General features: G+C 44.3%; 2 protein-coding genes across 5 annotated transcripts in view; one reads left to right on the top strand and one right to left on the bottom strand.

Moving 5' to 3' along the window:
- sae1 (SUMO1 activating enzyme subunit 1) overlaps positions 1-2363 on the bottom strand; it is a 17382-nt gene extending 15019 nt beyond the window's left edge. For both annotated transcript variants that reach the window (XM_070543720.1, XM_054742272.2), the window contains exons 1-3: positions 2157-2363; positions 905-1016; positions 112-285 (exon numbers count right to left, since the gene is read on the bottom strand). In XM_070543720.1, the coding sequence (XP_070399821.1) occupies positions 112-285; positions 905-1016; positions 2157-2248 (378 nt within the window). In that variant the 5' untranslated portion in view covers positions 2249-2363. The remainder of the gene's footprint in view (positions 1-111; positions 286-904; positions 1017-2156) is intronic.
- A 1077-nt stretch (positions 2364-3440) lies between these two features.
- zc3h4 (zinc finger CCCH-type containing 4) lies at positions 3441-18166 on the top strand. 3 transcript variants are annotated; one of them, XM_070543719.1, is made up of 15 exons: positions 3441-3740; positions 6849-7155; positions 7246-7353; positions 7439-7637; positions 7717-7859; positions 8114-8210; positions 9042-9175; positions 9256-9363; positions 9600-9711; positions 9799-9908; positions 11844-12310; positions 15542-15843; positions 15928-16176; positions 16303-18073; positions 18115-18166. In XM_070543719.1, the coding sequence occupies exons 1-14, from the start codon at positions 3661-3663 to the stop codon at positions 17943-17945; spliced, it is 4059 nt and encodes a 1352-aa protein (XP_070399820.1). In that variant the 5' UTR covers positions 3441-3660; the 3' UTR covers positions 17946-18073; positions 18115-18166. The 3 variants fall into 3 exon arrangements, with proteins under 3 accessions (XP_070399820.1, XP_070399819.1, XP_054598248.1); XM_070543718.1 differs by having other exon boundaries at positions 15524-15843; XM_054742273.2 differs by having other exon boundaries at positions 15524-15843; positions 16303-18166.
- The last annotated feature ends 248 nt before the right edge of the window (positions 18167-18414 follow it).

The raw sequence follows: 18414 nt of genomic DNA, 5'->3' as shown, positions 1-18414 counted from the left end.
CGGCCCTCACGAGAGCCTGTAGAGGCGATGCTGCATATCCGACGACGGGAATAATTAGCACAATGTTTTGGTTTCTCCCACATTGTTCAGTTAACCTCTGGCTTTACTTACCGCATCAAACTGCAGGAAGAATTCATCTGATTTGTCTTCAACTCTGTCCATGTCAGCGTGCACCTCCACCATTGGGTTGAGGTTCTGAGCTCGCTCCAGTGATGCCTGGGCCCGATTCTGACCCTGAGCTGTCACCGGAGCTAGGAACTGAGCTCGACACGACTCCTCTGACACCTATTAGATACACAGAGAAATTAAAAAGTGTTAAATGTGCAAACAGTTTGGGTTTCGTACCTTTCTTGTTTTAAGTTCCTTCTTTAGACAAGACCCGAGGTCCAACTGATGAAAATACAGAGAAATGACCTTTGTTACGATGCAGAAACAGAGTATTGTTCTTGTTCTGCAGCGTTATCACCAAAAATGTAAGATTGTTTATATGTGAGGTTTTAGTTTTACAGTAGCCTATATGAATATTTGGACAGCAAGCCCACGTGAGTTACAATAGCTCCATCTAGTGGGACGATGTGGTACTGCACCTCCAAATCTGCCACTTAAATCTTTGTTTTTTCAGTTTACCGGAATACGGACGTTTAGCCAACAATGAAAAAAACAACATTTATTTTCAGCGAGTGATGATGGCAGAGGAGTTAAGTGCCCACCCACGGCAGCTGTGGCTACAGTGTAGCTTATCAGCATCAGGGTGTGAATGGGTGAAAAGTAGGTTGTGCTGTAAAGCCCCTTGGGGGGCTGTAGAGCTCTACAAGGCACTATATAAATACAGGCCTAGATAAACCTGTCTCTATGCAGTGTTCTCAGACCTTTTGACAGGTGTGTGAAAGCTGTATGTGTATACCTGTTCATGATCCAGCAGTGTGAGGCCTTTAACTCCAGCTAGGATCAGGTTTTTGGCCACTTCAGCTCCAAGACCACCTAGACCAGCCAGAAGAACACGAGAGCCTCGCAACCTGTAAATAAGACACGACCAAATTTCATGCTACGAACTCTAATGCTTTGGGATGAAACGCGATGTTTAAATTCATTTTAGGTCATTGTCAACCAAATCTAACAATTGAATGCTGCAGTTCAGGTTTCTTCTACACATTTAAAGTGCAAGCTTAGCGATAAGTCGATCTATTCTTATATGAAAGTCACACATTAGATTCAAGTTATATAAAACATTGCTGCTTTATTCAGTTTTTTTATTTCCAGAACTGCGCTGCTCTGGGCGGCTGCATGTTGGAGTAGCGCTGTTGACTATATGTAAGTTTTGCCTTTTCTTGGACATTTTTTCTTCTAGTTTCTCAAGAAAAACTGTATTTTTTGGACACTTTACTTTTCTGTTTCTGGTGCTGTGAAGCTTGGAGGATTTTTACTGCTACTTTGTAGCTTTTTTCACTTTTTGAGCATTTGTTATGATGCGTAACCATGGCAACGAGCTGGTTTACAATCAGGAGCAGTTGATTAACTATTGGAAAGGCTGAAATAATACCTCGACTGAAGCCACAAATCCCAAATGAGCTAAAATGCAAGAAGCGTGGGTGCAGAGCAGGAGCAAAATGGAGACAGAGAAAGAGGAAATTCAAACATCTCTTCCATCGATCATAATGGGCGATGTGAGATCACTGGCCAACAAGATGGAGGAACTGCAAGCCCTTTCAAGGACTCAGCCAGAGTTTCAGCAGTTTCGGAACCGCTGGAGGAGATGATGCAAAGAAGGATTCTCCAGAGAATCAAGAAAATGATGGACAACCCTGAGCATTCTCTTCACAAGACTGTCCGACAACGGAAGAGTGTCTTCAGTCAGAGGCTTCTTCAGTTTGGCTGCAACACTGACCGCTACTGGAGATCCTTCCTGCCAACAGCCATTGTAATATACAACAACTCTTTGATGACCTGATTATTATTATTATTCTGAGCTACTACAGCAATCAGTTTCCCTCTGGGATTAATAAAGTATTTTTGAATTGAATTGGTATTCATTCGTTTAACTTCACTAAGTCCTACGAACAGAGAGCATTTTATTCGGAAAATGTGGGAAAAAACAGCAACAAGTCCAGCCCTCAGCTACGTCGGTTAGCCTTCAGAGCTAACTCCAGCTAGCTCACCTCTTTTGGGCATCAAGACCCCACAACCGAATCTGGCGGTCATACTGTGCCGCTTCCTCTTCGCTGATGACCGGGTCCTCTTTCTCGATCATATCGCTTGATTCAGATACCTCTAAACGATGTTGTTACTGTGCAATTTATTTTTCATGCAGCGGCTGAAATGTATGGATAAAATGCCGCCAGTGTCCCTGTAAATCGGCGCAGGATGATGACGTCAGTGAAAAACAATAGTCGTAGTTACAGCACACTTGAATACTTTTAACATGTTTATTTTTCAATAAAACACTTGTTTGACGAAAACAAATTACATCTGGGGGACTTTTAAATAACATTTTGAGTTCTGAGTGTGTTTTTTGCATGATTAAATGCTATTTCAAGCCTAAAAGTAGCCAATAACCTTAATAATTTATTGTTATTTCTCTTTTAAAAGTTATATTTTGTAAACACTTCGTAAATAGCCGATTTTTTTGTTGCAAATGAACTAAAAATATTCTTTAATTTGGCTTTAGTGGCTTCGACCAAGACAAGCGTGGGTAAAATTTTTCCTGAGTTTGGGCTTTCGTGAACATTCAGAAAACATTTAAAAAATGTTTTTCTTGTATGTTGTTTGTTTGTTTTTATTATGATTTTTGTTTTCGTTTTATTATATATAGCTATTAAATGATCAAAGGGCCAATACATTTATTTAATAACAGAATTAAAATGGCTCAGTTCCCAACAAGGCAATTTAGAAATAAAACCTGTTTCCTCCTTTCTTTCTCGTCCTTTTATTATTATGTTTTTTCCTTTTCTGTTGAAACAGTTTACTCTTGTCTTTTGTCAAACACAAACATATCATATTAAACACAAAGGCAACTATCTGTCTGCTTTTCTTCATAAAATAAACCCAAAACTAATCAACGTGTGTTGTTGTCATCACGTTTAGACGATTTAGTTTTCAAAACAAACATAAAATGTGTGATATAATATGACAATGTTTAAAATGTATTCAATGCTGATTGAAAATGAAATAACACATCTAAGAAAGGTGAATTATAAAATTTAAACGTGTGCAGATGCTTATAATTAAATACATAGGGAGACATTCCTCACAATATTAATGAAAAATAAATATTTTTTGCAATCTGTATTCAACAAGCAAAATTTTCATTTGCCTTTTGCCTGCGAGTCAAATCCAGGGCTTAGTTTACGCCCAAGTTCTCTGCTTCGGTTATTTCCGTGAGGTGCAGACGTCATAATTCTCCTTTCGGAAGACCCGCCCCTTTCTCTTTGGAGAAGACTGTCGGCCATTTTAATTTTATCAGTCGTCATTTCACATCGCTACAGTAGGACGGAGAACGTCAGGACTCAATTTCAGCAAATTTCTCTTACAACTGTGGTGGAGAGTTGCCTACTATGAACTGTTTCTCTTCCTAAAACCAAAATAAGTAGATTGTAGTGAAGTGACGCATAAGCCAGTAGACGTCCAGTGTCTAGTTTTTGCTCCTCAATGTAGCTAGAGGAAATGGCTGTGGAAAGCATGACTGTCCATCCAAACTCCCCAACTTCCATCCACGAACACAACAGTCTTCTGACTGACGAAAGGTCGAGTAATTCTACGGTCATATTTAAATGAAATTATTTATTTGTCCTGTGCTTTTACACAAAAGCCCGGGGTTTATTTTTGTTTTTTGTCAAAGGGATTAAAATCGCCTTTTCTGGAAAACAGAGGTAAAGAGACCGGCCATGTTGACAACGACAAATGGAAGGCCCGATAACAACTGGAACCAACGTTACTCCCTTAATTTTATTTAATGAAACCATAGTCAGCGATATATCGACTCCAGCGAACTTGTCTGAAGGAAAATGACGAGGTCGAAAAATGACAATTTATCTTCATCTCCTCTCCGCTGGACAGTTTAGCTCAGCGACTGTCAAAAATCGGTTGCTGCTCGTCAGTGTTTAAGAAATTTTTAACTAACTGCGTTCTTTCTATTCGAGTATTTGGTGAATTACAGCTGCAGGTAAATATTCAACCGACTTGCTAATGGGCGGCCTGCTCTTAGGCTAACACTAGCTTGTTAGCTCACAATTACGAAGCTAACGGCTAATTTTAGAGTTTTGTGTAGCGGTGGATTTGCGCTCATCGCGGTTGCAGTGCATATTTATTGAAGCGCCAACTATCATTTTATAGTAGCTTGGCTGTTATGTGATTAGTTTGGGCTTTTAGCAACTTAAAAATCCGCCAAACGTTCTCGTTTGGTCGACGGTTCGTAGCAGCTGTCGCTAAGTTACCGACGCAGTTCGTGTGCTTGACTCGGGCCGACCGAAAGCGCTCAAAGCGAGTAAATATTTGTAGTCGTCGAATATAATCTATTTTCATAGCATTTAAAGTAGATATTTCTGATTCTCGTTACAGCCGTGAGGGATTTTTGACTGACATGCCTGTTGTATTTACAGTCGTGCCTTCACTGACTCGCTCCTAAACATCCACGAAAGTCCCCCAAATGTTTAAAACGTCTGCAAAGCATCCCAGAAGTGTTTCCAGTCAAACCAAGTTTCCCTGTCCAAACTCCTCATTTGGTTCACAATAGCTTTTAGCCTCTTCCAGACCCCACCAGAGCCCTGAGAAGGTTAGGCTGGTTTTTCTCTGGTTAGGCTGGTTTTTCTCTTAAGTTTTTGAGTTGTGAAGAAAAGCCTGTCACAGTGAGTATTCCCCATTTTAATACCGGCCCTTTGTTTTATTATTGGATTTAGAGATTCAGGCACGCGGCTAATGATGGCGGCCTGTTATTAAACCAATGGTTGTGCTAAACTTACATAAAGTGTGCTGTCCATCTGTTAGGAAAGATGGCTTTTGTCTGAAAAGAAATAAAAACTTGGGATCGTTTACTGGGATGGCAGTGAGCGGATTGGTTTTATTTGCTGGTAATAAACCTCAGATGGAAATCACAGCTTTCCCCTTCCACAACCACTTATTACACATTTGTGTTGCTAAACTTAAAGGGTTTTAATTCTTGGACACGAGCAGATCTGACCTTTTAAAGAGCAAGTCACCCCCAAATTCTGATAAACTATATAAATGTGTGTCTGATCGTGCTGCAGACACGTGTAGTCAATAGTTTTGCACTTCAGTGCATTTTAGTAAAAATTTAAATTTTGGCCTAAAACTGTCAGTGTTGTGCCGTCGTCAGGTAAAAATGCTGCACTGCATTTGAATTTAAATCTGCCATTGCTATTGGCTATTGCTAGGCAACAGCATTTGTTGCATTTTTTAAACGGGAAGTGGGAGTAATACTCTGGTAGGGGGTGACTTGCTCTTTAAGTCTGTTGTGGTGTGTGTGATATTTATCAGGACAGAAACCACCAGTGTGTCCAGAGTGAGACCCAGTTACCACCCAGTTACCTGCTCATACAACACAACCCAGACGCAGATCACGGCTGTCTGATTCTGAAGCACCAGGGGCTCGTTGGTGCGCTCGACTCTGAATTGAGGCAGTAGGGTCGAGAAATGCGAATGTGTTTGTTAATATTTTACACCGACTTGATACTTTAACAAGTTTCAGGACGACCAAACTAAGTTGGAGTTGTTTCTCCAGATGTTTGTTTCAGAAAACATGGGATGTCAGATTTTTGTGCTTTCCTCTGCAGCTGTGAGCAGGTAGCTGGATTTTGTGTGTTGACTCAGGACCGGTTGTTTTGTTATTGTGACAACTTTGTGGTTTATAACCCAGAAAGTCACAGGCTGCCACAACTCTCAGCGGTTACATGGGTGGAGTTTATTAATTTCTGTACTGGTTTGACAGAAGCCAGCAGGATGAAGGTGGTGATGAGGGATTTTTTAAGGATGTGGTATGTTGCTGTGTTCACATGCAGCTGACATTTCACCTCAAAGATCAGTCGTACTCACCGCCCGTAGTGCTGCGTGCTTTCTCACCCACCAGACCAGTAGCTGGCTGTGGAGCTGTAGGTAGATCAACCAGATATGGTGTGTGGACCGTGGCCCTGCAGCACAACATCAATAAATTCTCAGGTGTCACGTTACAACCGGAGCTCCTTCCTCTCTGTGGGGGGGCAGACTTAACCCCAATTTAAAAAACACAAAATAATACAACAAAAACCCACATTTCTGACAAAACATCCATACTCAGGGGGGTTTGTGTGGATGTGCGAAGAAAACGGTGATCCTCAAATCTTTAACGTTTGCATCAAAGCTGATATCGCTCGCTTGCGTTGGTCTCCCGGGTTCGGTTGGAATATAAACGTGTTTCCTGTTGCTGAAATCCGTGTTGTTAAAAGTCGGCTGTGCTGCTCTTGGTCATTGCTGCAAATACGACTATCAGAAGGTTTTATGAGTACGAGAATCACAGCATTAGGAAACTGCTGCGGTGCAAGAAAGAATAAACATTAGAATTAAGAAGTAAACACAGTGGAGCGTTAATAAATGTGATAAATCAAACTGGGCGTTGTGGTTTCACTGGGATTCTTTTTATTCAACTCTTCTTGTTCAAAAGCATTAAAGATAAAGCTGATGTCCATAAACCCTAAAGTTCATTCTGGAGTTTCTACTTTTCTTACTCAGATCCGTTTGTTTTTCCCTTTAATTTTATTATTTTTTATTTGAACGTGCGTTCGGGTACTTTCTGAGACTCCTCCAAAGCAAACGGGACAAGAAAAGGAATAATTTTTCCTTCTGCTGCTTCTCACAAACAGGCCAGTAGATGAGGAGTTGGAAGAGGGGGAGTTGGAAGATGATGCAGGAGAGGTGGAGGAGGAGGAGGCGGGTGGAGCTGGCCCTGCAGCTGCAGGTCAAGGCGGAGATGGGTGTGATGATGCAGGTGGAGGAGGTGAAGCAGGAGGAGAAGGGGCAGCAGAGAGACCTCAGCGAAGCCGGGAGCGCCACGCCAGCAGCGGTTCGGAGGATGAGAGGTCTCACCGTCGCAAGAGGAAGCGGAAGAAGGAAAGGGAGCGGGAACGAGAGAAGAGAAGGTCTAAGAAGAAACGCAAATCAAAGCATAAAGTAAGAACATGTTTAGCTTCTCGCCTTTTTAAACCTGGGGAAACTTTGGTCTTATTTTCTAAAATGTGTCTTTTACGTCTTAACTTGCAGCGACACGCATCTTCTGATGACGACCACTCCGATTTCAGCGATGACTCTGACTACAGCCCCAGTGAGAAGAGGAAATACCGAGACTACGGGGATCAGTACGCCCCTTCTGTAAGTCTGAAGATGAACCTTCCCACTCACGCAAATATGTCTGATGGCTGAAATAAAAGGATTATTATTACAAATGTTTTTGTAGTCTCACGGGACCTACGGGGGCCCAAAGAAAAGCAGCTACATGAAGATGGAGAAGCAGAGTTACGGAGGTTACGATGACTACGATGATGATAACTATGAGGGAGAGGAAGAGGAAGACATGGGGGAGGAAGATTATGATGACTTCACAAAGGAGCTTAACCAGTACCGCAAAGCCAAGGAGGGAGGGCGCGGTGGAAGAGGTCTTTGTCCTAGATTATCTAGCTGGTGTTTGCACTTCCGGGCCGCCTCTGCCTAACTTGTGTCTTTGCGTCCCTGCAGGGGGCAGAGGTCGCATGAAGAGCCTGAGAGGCCGAGGAGGAATGAGAGGAGGAAGGAGGGGAAGGGGAGGGAGCAGAGGACGAGGAGGCAGAGGAAGAATGGGAGGAGATGATGATGGAGATGGTTATGGTGAAGACATGGAGGTGAGCTTCTGGCGCTGTCATCAAACTCTAACTGAACTTATTCCTTATTTTATTTTCACTTATTACCAAATAAAGTCCAATTTAAGATCATTTACTTTACTTCACTGTTTCTTTCATTTGAGTTAATTATTGTGTGAAAATGGTTTTTCAAAGTGCTTTTTGTAAAGCCCTAAATTGTTAGAACATTTCTCTAAAGAAGTCATTTTAAAATAAATGTGTTTTATTGTGAGTAACCCTCCCGCTCTCTGTTCCAGTACGGAGATGATGACTATGACAACATGGGGGAGGATGACTATGACGACTACTCTAAAGAGCTCAGTCACTACAGAAAGTCCAAAGACAGAGGCAGAGGTTTGTTTTACACTAATGTCATGAGCTAGCAGCTAAACAAAAATGTAACGGGCTAGCAGCTAAACAACAATGTAACGGGCTAGCAGCTAAACAACAATGTAACGGGTTAGCAGCTAAATGCTAATGTAATGGGTTAGCAGCTAAACGCTAATGTAAAAGACTAGCAGCTAAACGCTAATGTAAAAGGCTAGCAGCTAAATGCTAATGTAAAAGGCTAGCAGCTAAATGCTAATGTAAAAGGCTAGCAGCTAAGTGCTAATGTAATGGGTTAGCAGCTAAATGCTAAAGTAATGGGTTAGCAGCTAAATGCTAATGTAATGGGTTAGCAGCTAAATGCTAATGTAATGGGTTAGCAGCTAAAAGATAACTTAGTTTGCTAGCATAAGGGTCAGCAGTAACTCAACAGGTAGAGCGGGTTGGGTTAGGGCCAGTAATCAGAAGGCTGCAGGTTCGATCCCGGCTCTGGACAGAGAATGCTGCTGTTGTGTCCTTGGGCAAGACACTTAACCCAGTTTGCCTGCTGGTGGTGGTCGGAGGGAGGCGCCTGTGCTCGACAGCCTCGCCTCTCAGTGCGCCCCAGGGCAGTTGTGGCTACATTGTAGCTCATTACCACCGGCGTGCGAATGGATGAATGATGCTCTGTAGTGTAAAGCGCTTTAGAGTCCCGACTCTGAAAGGTGCTACACCCTCTAGATCATAATTTAATGGGCTAGCAACTAAATGCTAATGCTATGTTCTAAAAGGTTAACGCTAATTTAACAGGCTAGTAGCGGTAGCTTAAATCTTCTTTTGTCTCACACATAATTCACTCTTTATTAATGTTGTCACCAGGAGGTAAAGGAGGCCGCAGTCGAGGGCGAGGTAAAGGAGGGCGAGGAATGATCCGAGGAGGAAGAGGTCGGAACAGAGGGAGAGGAAGAGGTGACATGAACGATGATGACAACAATGGAGACATGGACAATGGGGTAAGGCTTTGCTCCTGAAGCTGAAGAGCATCAAAGCAACGCTGATGTTTTATTGTGGTTTTGCTGTTTGTGTGATTTAGGATGGAGGAGATGGTGCAGGACCAGGGAGGAGGAACCTTAATGAAAAGCACCAGGATAAGAAAGGAAAGGCCATCTGCAAGTACTACATCGAAGGGAGGTGCACCTGGGTAGGATGGCACCAGTCTTCTCTACTCTAAACTCAGTGAATCATGGGAGGTTTTGTGGTTCTGAAGCGTTCTGTGAGGCTAACATGGCTGCTGTAAACCGATGCATGCGACTAAATCACGCTCTTCTAAAGAACGTGTCTTACAGGGAGAATCAGTAAATAACTGAAACGTATGCTTTAGTCTCACATACGGGACAAGCAATGCAGAAATGTCCTGTTGGTCTTCTCCACCACCAGGGGGACCACTGTAACTTCAGCCACGACATCGAGCTGCCCAAGAAGAAGGAGCTGTGTAAGTTCTACATCACTGGGTTCTGCGCCCGGGCCGACCACTGCCCCTACATGCACGATATCCTTCAGTGTGGAGATGATGTAGATGCTCTGGGGTGAAGGGTTTCATTCGCTTGTCGTTGTTCATCCTTGACTCTGGTTTTACGTGAATTCCCTTGTAAGTTGTTCCACACCACCGGGAACTGTGTGAACGGAGATGAGTGCATGTTCTCACACGAAGTCCTGAATGACGACACACAAGAGCTGCTCAACAAGGTGGGCTTTTAAGTTTATTTTCATTTATTCACAAATAAAAACAAAACAGGTTAACCAAAATAAATACAAATGACAACAAATTATTATAGTTCAACATGTCTGACCCGGTTTACTCTTTTAACTTATTTTAATGAAAGGAGAAAACAATCCATCCAAAATAAAAGCTCCAAAGGAACAAAGTAGAACGTACCGTGTGTGTTCCCTTTCATCCTCTCCTCCATGAAGACGTGTGTCTCATAGCATCATGTAAGCTTTTGATACGTTCGTTAAAGGTGTGTGTTGTTTTGGTATTCGGTACTTAATTTGTTCCACATTTGACTCCATATATTGATGCACAACGTTCCTTTATTCTCTGTGTTCAGGACTGCGTCCAGTCTGGTCACATCTAGTTTTTCTAATGTTTTCTAAGGTTGTGGCAGAAGGGAAAGGTCGGTGGTTGGAGAAGATACGCTTTTCTCCACTTTAGTGAAGTGGAATGACTTTAGCTGTTTTTATTTTGGTAGGAAATATGCTGCTTGTAAGTAAAGGGATGGATAATATTCTCTGTTATATCTTTTATTATTATTATCATTATTACTATCATTATTATTATTGTTATTATTATCATTATTATTATTGTTATTATTATCATTATTATTATCGTTATTGTTATTATTATTATTATCGTTATTATTATTATCATTATTATTATTATTGTTATTATCATTATTATTATTATTATTATCATTTTTATTATTATCTTTATTATTATCATTATTATTATTATTGTTATTATCATTATTATTATTATCATTATTATTATTATTATCATCATTATTATTATTATTATTACTATCATTATTATTATTATTACTATTATTATTATCATCATTAATATTATTATTATTATTGTTATTATTATCATTATTATTATTGTTATTATTATCATTATTATTATCGTTATTGTTATTATTATTATTATTATTATTATCATTATTATTATTATTATTATTATTATCATTAATATTATTATTATTATTATTATTATTATTATTATTATTATTATTATCATTATTATTATTATCATTATTATTATTATCTTTATTATTATCATTATCATTATTATTATTATTATCGTTATTATTATTATTATTATTATTATCATTAATATTATTATTATTATCATTATTATTATTATTGTTATTATCATTATTATTATTATCATTGTTATCATTATTATTATTATTATCATCATTATTATTATTATTACTATCATTATTATTATTATTACTATTATTATTATCATCATTAATATTATTATTATTATGTCTAAATGGTCGCAGTCAGGGAGGAGTTTTTATACATGCTATTTTTGTAACTTATAACATTTTTATATTTTATAATTAGTTGTTTTTGGAACGTTGTTGGCCAAGCTTGGTCCCACATTAGTGAAACATTTATTACATTCATTGATGATTTAGTTTGGATGGTTTATGTCAGTAACTCAGAACATTTGAAGCTGATTTATGTCTTTTATAACATGTTTATTATTCCCCACGTTGCCTTTATATTGTTTTCTAGTAGATCGCTGTAATAACATTACTATTGAAACTCATTTATTCTTATATTTCTTGTATCTGTGCTCAGCTTCGCTTCTGTTTGTCAGCCATGTTTATGCGGTTTATGTCGTGCTGACTACACAGTGTTATAAAAGAGCCTGAGCCAAGTTTACATCATTTATATACGTTTCATCCCAGTTTTGCCGTTCCAGGGCTCTGCTAAAGGAGTCTATGATCCTTTTGAGGTTGATGTCTAATGTGATCATTCCTGTAGCATGTGAATACATGAAGGATCTTCCGACCCTGGTCTTTAAGCCATCATTAAGGTTTTCTCTAAGTCTGCAGATGAGTGTAAGAGTTCTTAGACCTCCGTAAACGTCAGACCTTGTTGTTGTAGATGCTCGCAGAAGATGCTGAAGCTGGAGCCGAGGATGAGAAGGAGGTGGAGGAGCTGAAGAAACAGGGGATCAACCCTCTTCCCAAACCTCCTCCTGGAGTTGGCCTCCTCCCTACTCCTCCTCGTCCTGTTTCCATGGACACCAGCACAGGAGTGGGGGACTTTGGGGGGCCTCCAGCTGACTTTGGCAGTCATCCTGGACCCAACCAGGGTCTTCTCTCAAGCAAAGGTCCACCTGTTCCAGTACCCATTCCAGGCCCTAATCCCAACGTTGGCCCTCCTGTCCATAGTCCTGAAGGAAGTCCCTTCCAGGGAGGCCCACCCCCAAATCCCAGTGGCCCTCCCCCCCACATGGTTCCTGCACCTTCAGGTGGTGGAGCAGCAACCTGTGCTGGCAAGAAGATCCCGTCTTTGTTTGAGATCAAAGTTCAGCCGACGGGACAGCTGGCTCAGAAACTGGCTGTCAGGTAAGTTTGTTCTGTTGGGTGGGTGGGGGTCGAAGGGTCACCGCGTTGGTTTCAACACGTTTACGTCGCTCAGGTAGTGACAGCCATTCATGGATGATGGTGGGAGAACCGCCTGGACGCGTTGCAGATGTAGATCTTACTGCTGAAGATAATCTTTGAGCAGCTGATCAGAACGTTAATCCGTACGGAGACAGCACCATTCTGCGTCGGTGCTAGCACTCGCCGAGGGTGGCGGAGACCACAAGCTTGAGATTGGTCGGGACGCCGCTTCCTTTAAATTGGTGGGAATAAATCTAATATAGCTGAAATATTCCCACACAGGAGACCGCTTCCTAGGTGGAAGTGAAGCGGTGCCGATGGTGGTTGTCACTGGTTCTGTTGTCTATGCGGGTCACGCCGTTGTCTTTTATAGGCGGCGTTGGAGATGTTTTTATGGGTGTTAACCGCGGTTAACAGTCTGACGCTAGCGGACGAGGGCGGAACGTCGGTTTTCATACCAGAATTATGGGTCTGGGTTAGTGGAGATACATGAGAGGCTGGGCAGATCTCAGGAGGGTATAGGTAGCAGGTACGTGTCCAGCTCAGTAAACACAACTAACCCTGACCCGTGTTTGAGGACGTGTCGCGTCTTCGGCTCTGACCACCTCTGCCTTCGCCGTACCTCACCACCTGTGCAGCGCTGCTTGTGTTAGCCTTGCTGACGGCTTTTATTTAGCTGCTGTTCATGGACAACTAACCGGTAACAACGGCAATGGTGGCCAGCGGGGGGCACGACCCTTTTGCCCTCTGGCCAGTAGCTGGTGGGCGGGGCTTGATTCCTGACAGCATGAACAGCTGATGCAGGTTTTACTGAAGTCGTGTCTTGTTCTCCAGTGCCGTAAAAACTCATTAATTCAATTCAATTCAAGTTTATTTATAAAGCGCCAAATCACGACAAGAGTCGTCTCAAGGCACTTCCCATAATAAACATTCCAATTCAGGTCAGTTCACTAAGCCAATCAGAAATAATGTGTCCTATATAAGGAACCCAGCAACTTGCATCAAGTCACTGACTAGTGTCAGTGACTATACAGCAATCCTCATACTAAGCAAGCATGCAGCGACAGTGGAGAGGAAAACTCCCTTTTAACAGGAAGAAACCTCCAGAGAATCCTGGCTCAGTATAAGCAGCCATCCTCCACGACTCACTGGGGATGGAGAAGACAGAGCAGACACACACACACACACACACACACACACACACACACACACACACACACACACACACACACACACACACACACACACACACACACACACACACACAGGTTACATTGTGATGTCTTAGTAAATATTCTATTTGGTGAGAGATAAACTTTATTGTATTTATCCTAGTGGATCTATAATTAAACGGGTAAACTAGTAGTAGCACGTCCAACGTCAAGGAAACCAAAAAGTTATTATCAGGAGAGAGAGAATGGTTAAGTGGTTAGCAACAGTGTGCTAGACGATGGCCCCCTCCATGAGGCCACCACAGCTCAGCAGAACATCATTGTAGCTTCTTCTGGGGAGAAAAACACTTAGAGAGAAATAAAGTTAACAGCTGAAATAGCAGGAAATAATACAGTTAAAGAGCAGATAGTAGAAGAAAGCAGTCGAGTGTGAGAAGTGGTCAGTGTGTCCTCCAGCAGTCTAAGCCTATAGCAGCATAACTACAGAGAGAGAGCTGTAGCGAAGCCTCGACGAAGTCGACGGCTCGATTCTAAAAATTTGTCGACGACAGATCCGGAAGTCGACGCACCGCGCCCACTTGTTGCATCCCCAGGAGTTTGTAAATAGAGGAGGAATCTGCCTGTTTTTCCTCTAGTTCGCCCTCTTCTCCGCCTTCACTAACATCTCCGCCAAATACCGAAGACCCGGAACAACGTCCGTCCACTACTAGATTATTTTCCTGTTTTGCCCCTTCGTCTCCCGGCAACGGACAACAACTTCCGGGGTCAGATGCGCTGCTTCGTGCCTACCGCAGATGTAGAAAATCACCGGGAGCGCTTCTCCCTTCATTAAGGAGCTTCTTTCAGACATGAGGAGAGCTGTTTTGGTGGTAGCAGTCTCTCCTCCGTGCTGGTCTGTTTGCTGCTGGGTGTTTTTGGTTTATTTAAACTTGGTAACTTGAACTTAATGTTGGTAAAGCTACTGTTAGCATCTTCGCTAACAGCTTCTTGCGTTGGGATAAGCTGTTACGTTTTGGTTTAGAGTTCATCTTTTTTGTGGTGTAGATCTCCCTTTCATTACATTTAGAGTGTTGTGGGTTTTCGGTTTAGTGTAAAATACCACCTGAGTTTGGTTTAACCCGTAACACCACTCGCCTCACGCACATAAGTGACCAAAACAAAGCAGCATGGAGACACTCCATCTTCTACCACCTCTCAGGCAGCAGCCTGCACTCCCAAGTTCTACACGTCACCAGAACATAACCAACCAACACAATAAACGCAGTGTTATACAAAATGGAAGGCCTGTAGTGTTTATTCTCTTACAGTAAGAATTTATCAATTTTTTTGAGGAATTTATTTGAGATTTTCTGGTTTTTGTTAATTGTGCAATAGAAAAATAATCATTAGATTAATTTTCTAAATAGTCATTAGAATAGTCGACTATTCGATAAAATAATCGTCAGAATAATCGTTTTATAAATAATCGTTTACCCCCAGCCCTATACAGAGATAACTCTGGATAATCTATCCTATTTAGATGGAGGCATGTCTGAGTCAGGGCAAGGAAGAGCCGTCTTTACCGACTGTACACTCCACCTCCCTCTACTCCCCCACTTGTCCAGATTTAGGCTAACATCAGATTTTAACCATAGGCCCTATCAAATAAAAATGTTTTAAGCCTAGTCTTAAAAGTAGACAAGGTGTCTGCCTCACGGACTAAAGCTGGGAGCTGGTTCCACAGGAGAGGAGCCTGATAACTAAAAGATCTGCCTCCCATCCTAATTTTAGATATTCTGGGAACCACCAGTAAACCTGCAGTCTGAGAGCGAAGTGCTCGGTTAGGAACGTATGGAACAATCAGATCACTGATGTATGATGGAGCTTGATTATTAAGAGCTTTATATGTGAGAAGAAGGATCTTAAAATCTATTCTGAATTTAACAGGTAGCCAATGTAGGGAAGCTAAGACAGGAGAGATATGATCTCTCTTTTAATTCTTAATCTTAATTCTTTTATTAAGTGTCCTGTCCTCTGTCAGGAGCCAGACTCCCAGTGGCAGCCAAGGTCAGGCGTCCCCTCCTGGACCCCAGGGCCCCCCAGGAGCTGCCCCATCCCGCTTCCCTGCCCCTCCAGGCATGATGCCTCCTGACATGCAGAACATGGGCCCCAATCTCGGCGTGAACCACGGCCCCCTAAACGTAGGACCTGGTGGATCCCCCATGATGGGCGCATTTGGACCCAGTGATGGGGCTCCTGGTCCTCCACAGGGGGGAGGAAACTTCTTCAACAACTTCTGCGGTCAGCAGGACGGCCAGACGATGGAGGGCGTGGTGGAAGAAGGTGAAAGATGGAACTGAAGTACAGAACTAGCTTAAAAAACTGGACTGTCTTCAAACTAAGCTGCAACTTCCTGTTTCCTCTCAGGTGAAAACTACCAGAGCTTTCCTGGTCTGGATGATGGAGGAGCAGCAGGAAAGTTCACTAGTCAGTCTGGAGGCCAAGAAGGTTGTGCTAACGGCTCCTTGGCCAGCCAGGGAGGAATCTCCGTTCCAGACTTCCTGCCACCGGCTCAGCGCGTCTTGTTCATGAGGATCCAGCAGAAGCAGCAGGAGGAGGAGGAGAGAGCTCGTAGGATGACTGAAGGAGGAGCAGAAAAGAATAAAGAGGTGGAAGGTAAGGCGGTCCGTCTGAGCTCCAGTTTATCTTAGCTCAGTAAGCAGCTCTGGTGAGGAACCACATAGAAACCTCTAACGATGAGCCAATCTGTGTTCTGTGTGTTCATGCCCCCCCCCCCCCCAGGTGACTCTGGTAACTGGTACTCCAGTGAGGATGAGGATGGTGGTAGCAGCGTGACCTCCATCTTGAAGACCCTCCGCCAACAGACCCAGGCTCCTCAGAAGACCGAGAGCCACCCGAGTGACCCCCGTCTCCTCAGGGCTCCGCCCTCTAACCCCCCTCCTGCTCGTCCGGCTGACCCCCGCTTGGCCCGAGACCCGCGCCTGGCTCGCGCCCCTGAGTCGGGCCACATTTCGGACTCGGCCCTGTCCGGGTCGGCTCCGTCCTCCGGACCTCCAGCAGATCCCAGACTAGCCAGACTGAGTTCTGCAGCAGCCGCCTCACATCCGCCTCCTGCTTCAAAATCAGAACCCCCTCTGGTCTACAGGCCCCCACCCCTGACGGCGCCGGCAGCAGAGGAGGAGGAGACAGAGCGAGTTCTGAGGGACAAGCCTGTTCCAGTTCCTTTGGACCCGCTCATGGGCATGGCACTGAGAGACCCGCGCTCCCAGCTGCAGCAGTTCAGCCACATCAAGAAGGACATCATCCTTCACATACCGGCCTTCTCTAAAACCATCACATGGTCCCCTGAAGACCTCCTCCCCCTCCCCGTTCCTAAGCAGGACCTCCTGCCCCTCCCACCAGGTATCCCTCCTGTGGCCTCCCGGGATCCTCACCTGTCCAGAGCTCAGCAGCAGCTCCACACATCCCAGTCCCCCCCCTCTCAGCCTCCTGCCTCCACAGACGCCCCCGCGTCCTCCTCAGGCTCCTCCCTTCCTGACTTTGAGCTGCTTTCCCGGATTTTGAAAACCGTTAACTCCAGCCCTTCCCAAACGGCATCTCCTCCTCACCTCCCCTCTCCTGCTGCTTCTGGGTCAGCGCTGGCTCAGCCCCCCCCCATGACTACCTCAGCTGCAGAAAAACTGGCTGACCCTCGGGTGGCCCGTAAGACCCCCTCTGACCCCCGTCTGCAGCCGCAGAAGTCTGCTCTGAAGCAGCCATCAGAACCCGTGTCTGCACCGCCTGCCCTCGCTACGTCTCCTCCTGCATCCTCTTGCCCCTCCCCTCCATCCATCGCCCCGTACGACCCGAGGATCCTCTCCTCCGGAGGAGCGGGGCGCAGTGTGGGCACCGGGGCACCAGGGGGAGCCAGTGTGCTGAGCAGCATCAGCCTTTATGACCCCAGGACTAACAAACCAGGAAGTCCTGGTACCAGCAGTGGTTCTAACAACTCCCCCAACTCTGCCAGCACAGAGTCCAAGCCCAGTGACCCCTCCTCTGGTAAACCCAAGTCCAAGGAGCCCCTCTTTGTCCGTAAGTCTGCACTGGACCAACCAGAACCAGAGAAGGGTGGAGAGCAAGGCACTGATCGATATAACAGCTACAACAGACCCCGGCCCAAATCGGCTCCCTCGCCTAACTCCACGGGTCCGACCGGTCCTGCTGCAGCTGCTGCAGGGCTGAGCCCTGGATCTGCTGCAGAGCCGGGGCCCGCGGGAGTCCACAACCTCCCCGTGTCTTCTCTCTTTGGTGTTGCTAAGCAGGCCGCCAAGCCCGGAGGAAACAGTCCATCTCAGACGGAGCAGGCCGCCTCCGATCCGGACAACGCCTCCCTAAAGGAGGTTTTTAAAGGCTTCGACCCCACGGCCTCGCCCTTCTGCCAGTGAGCCGCCGGAAGCGGAGCTCTGCCTGATGGACACAAACGTGCGGGGGTGGGGTCAGCGGTAGATTTCTATTTTATTATTGATGTCTGAAAAGATCTGGTCTTCTGATTCTAACGGGGTTCTGACCCAGGGTCAGGGTCAGGGTTAACCCTAACCCTGACCCTGACCCAAGCGCTTGTGTTCTGTTTTCTGGAGAAAGATGAAGATATCTAAACACGAGTCTATATTCTGTGTGGTTTATTTATTTTTCTACTTGTGAGCTCTCGTGGCAGCTGCTGCTGAGTAGCTGGACCTTCTGGGTCCACGACCCTCATTTCGCTCACATTTTCTTGGTTTTTCTCGAGGAAGGGCTTCTTTCCCTTCTGCCCGTCAGGCTCACACACCTCCCATCTCCAGCGGTCATCCATCTTTTGTTTTTGCTGCTCCTGCCAGCGGGCGGCCTCGGTGACCCGAGGTTCACCTGAGTCACACA

This window comes from Nothobranchius furzeri, chromosome 13, assembly GCF_043380555.1.
Source record: "Nothobranchius furzeri strain GRZ-AD chromosome 13, NfurGRZ-RIMD1, whole genome shotgun sequence".
Classification (NCBI taxonomy): Eukaryota; Metazoa; Chordata; class Actinopteri; order Cyprinodontiformes; family Nothobranchiidae; genus Nothobranchius; species Nothobranchius furzeri.
The sequence above is the reverse complement of the archived record's forward strand: the minus strand, read 5'-3'. Positions and strand labels throughout refer to the sequence as shown.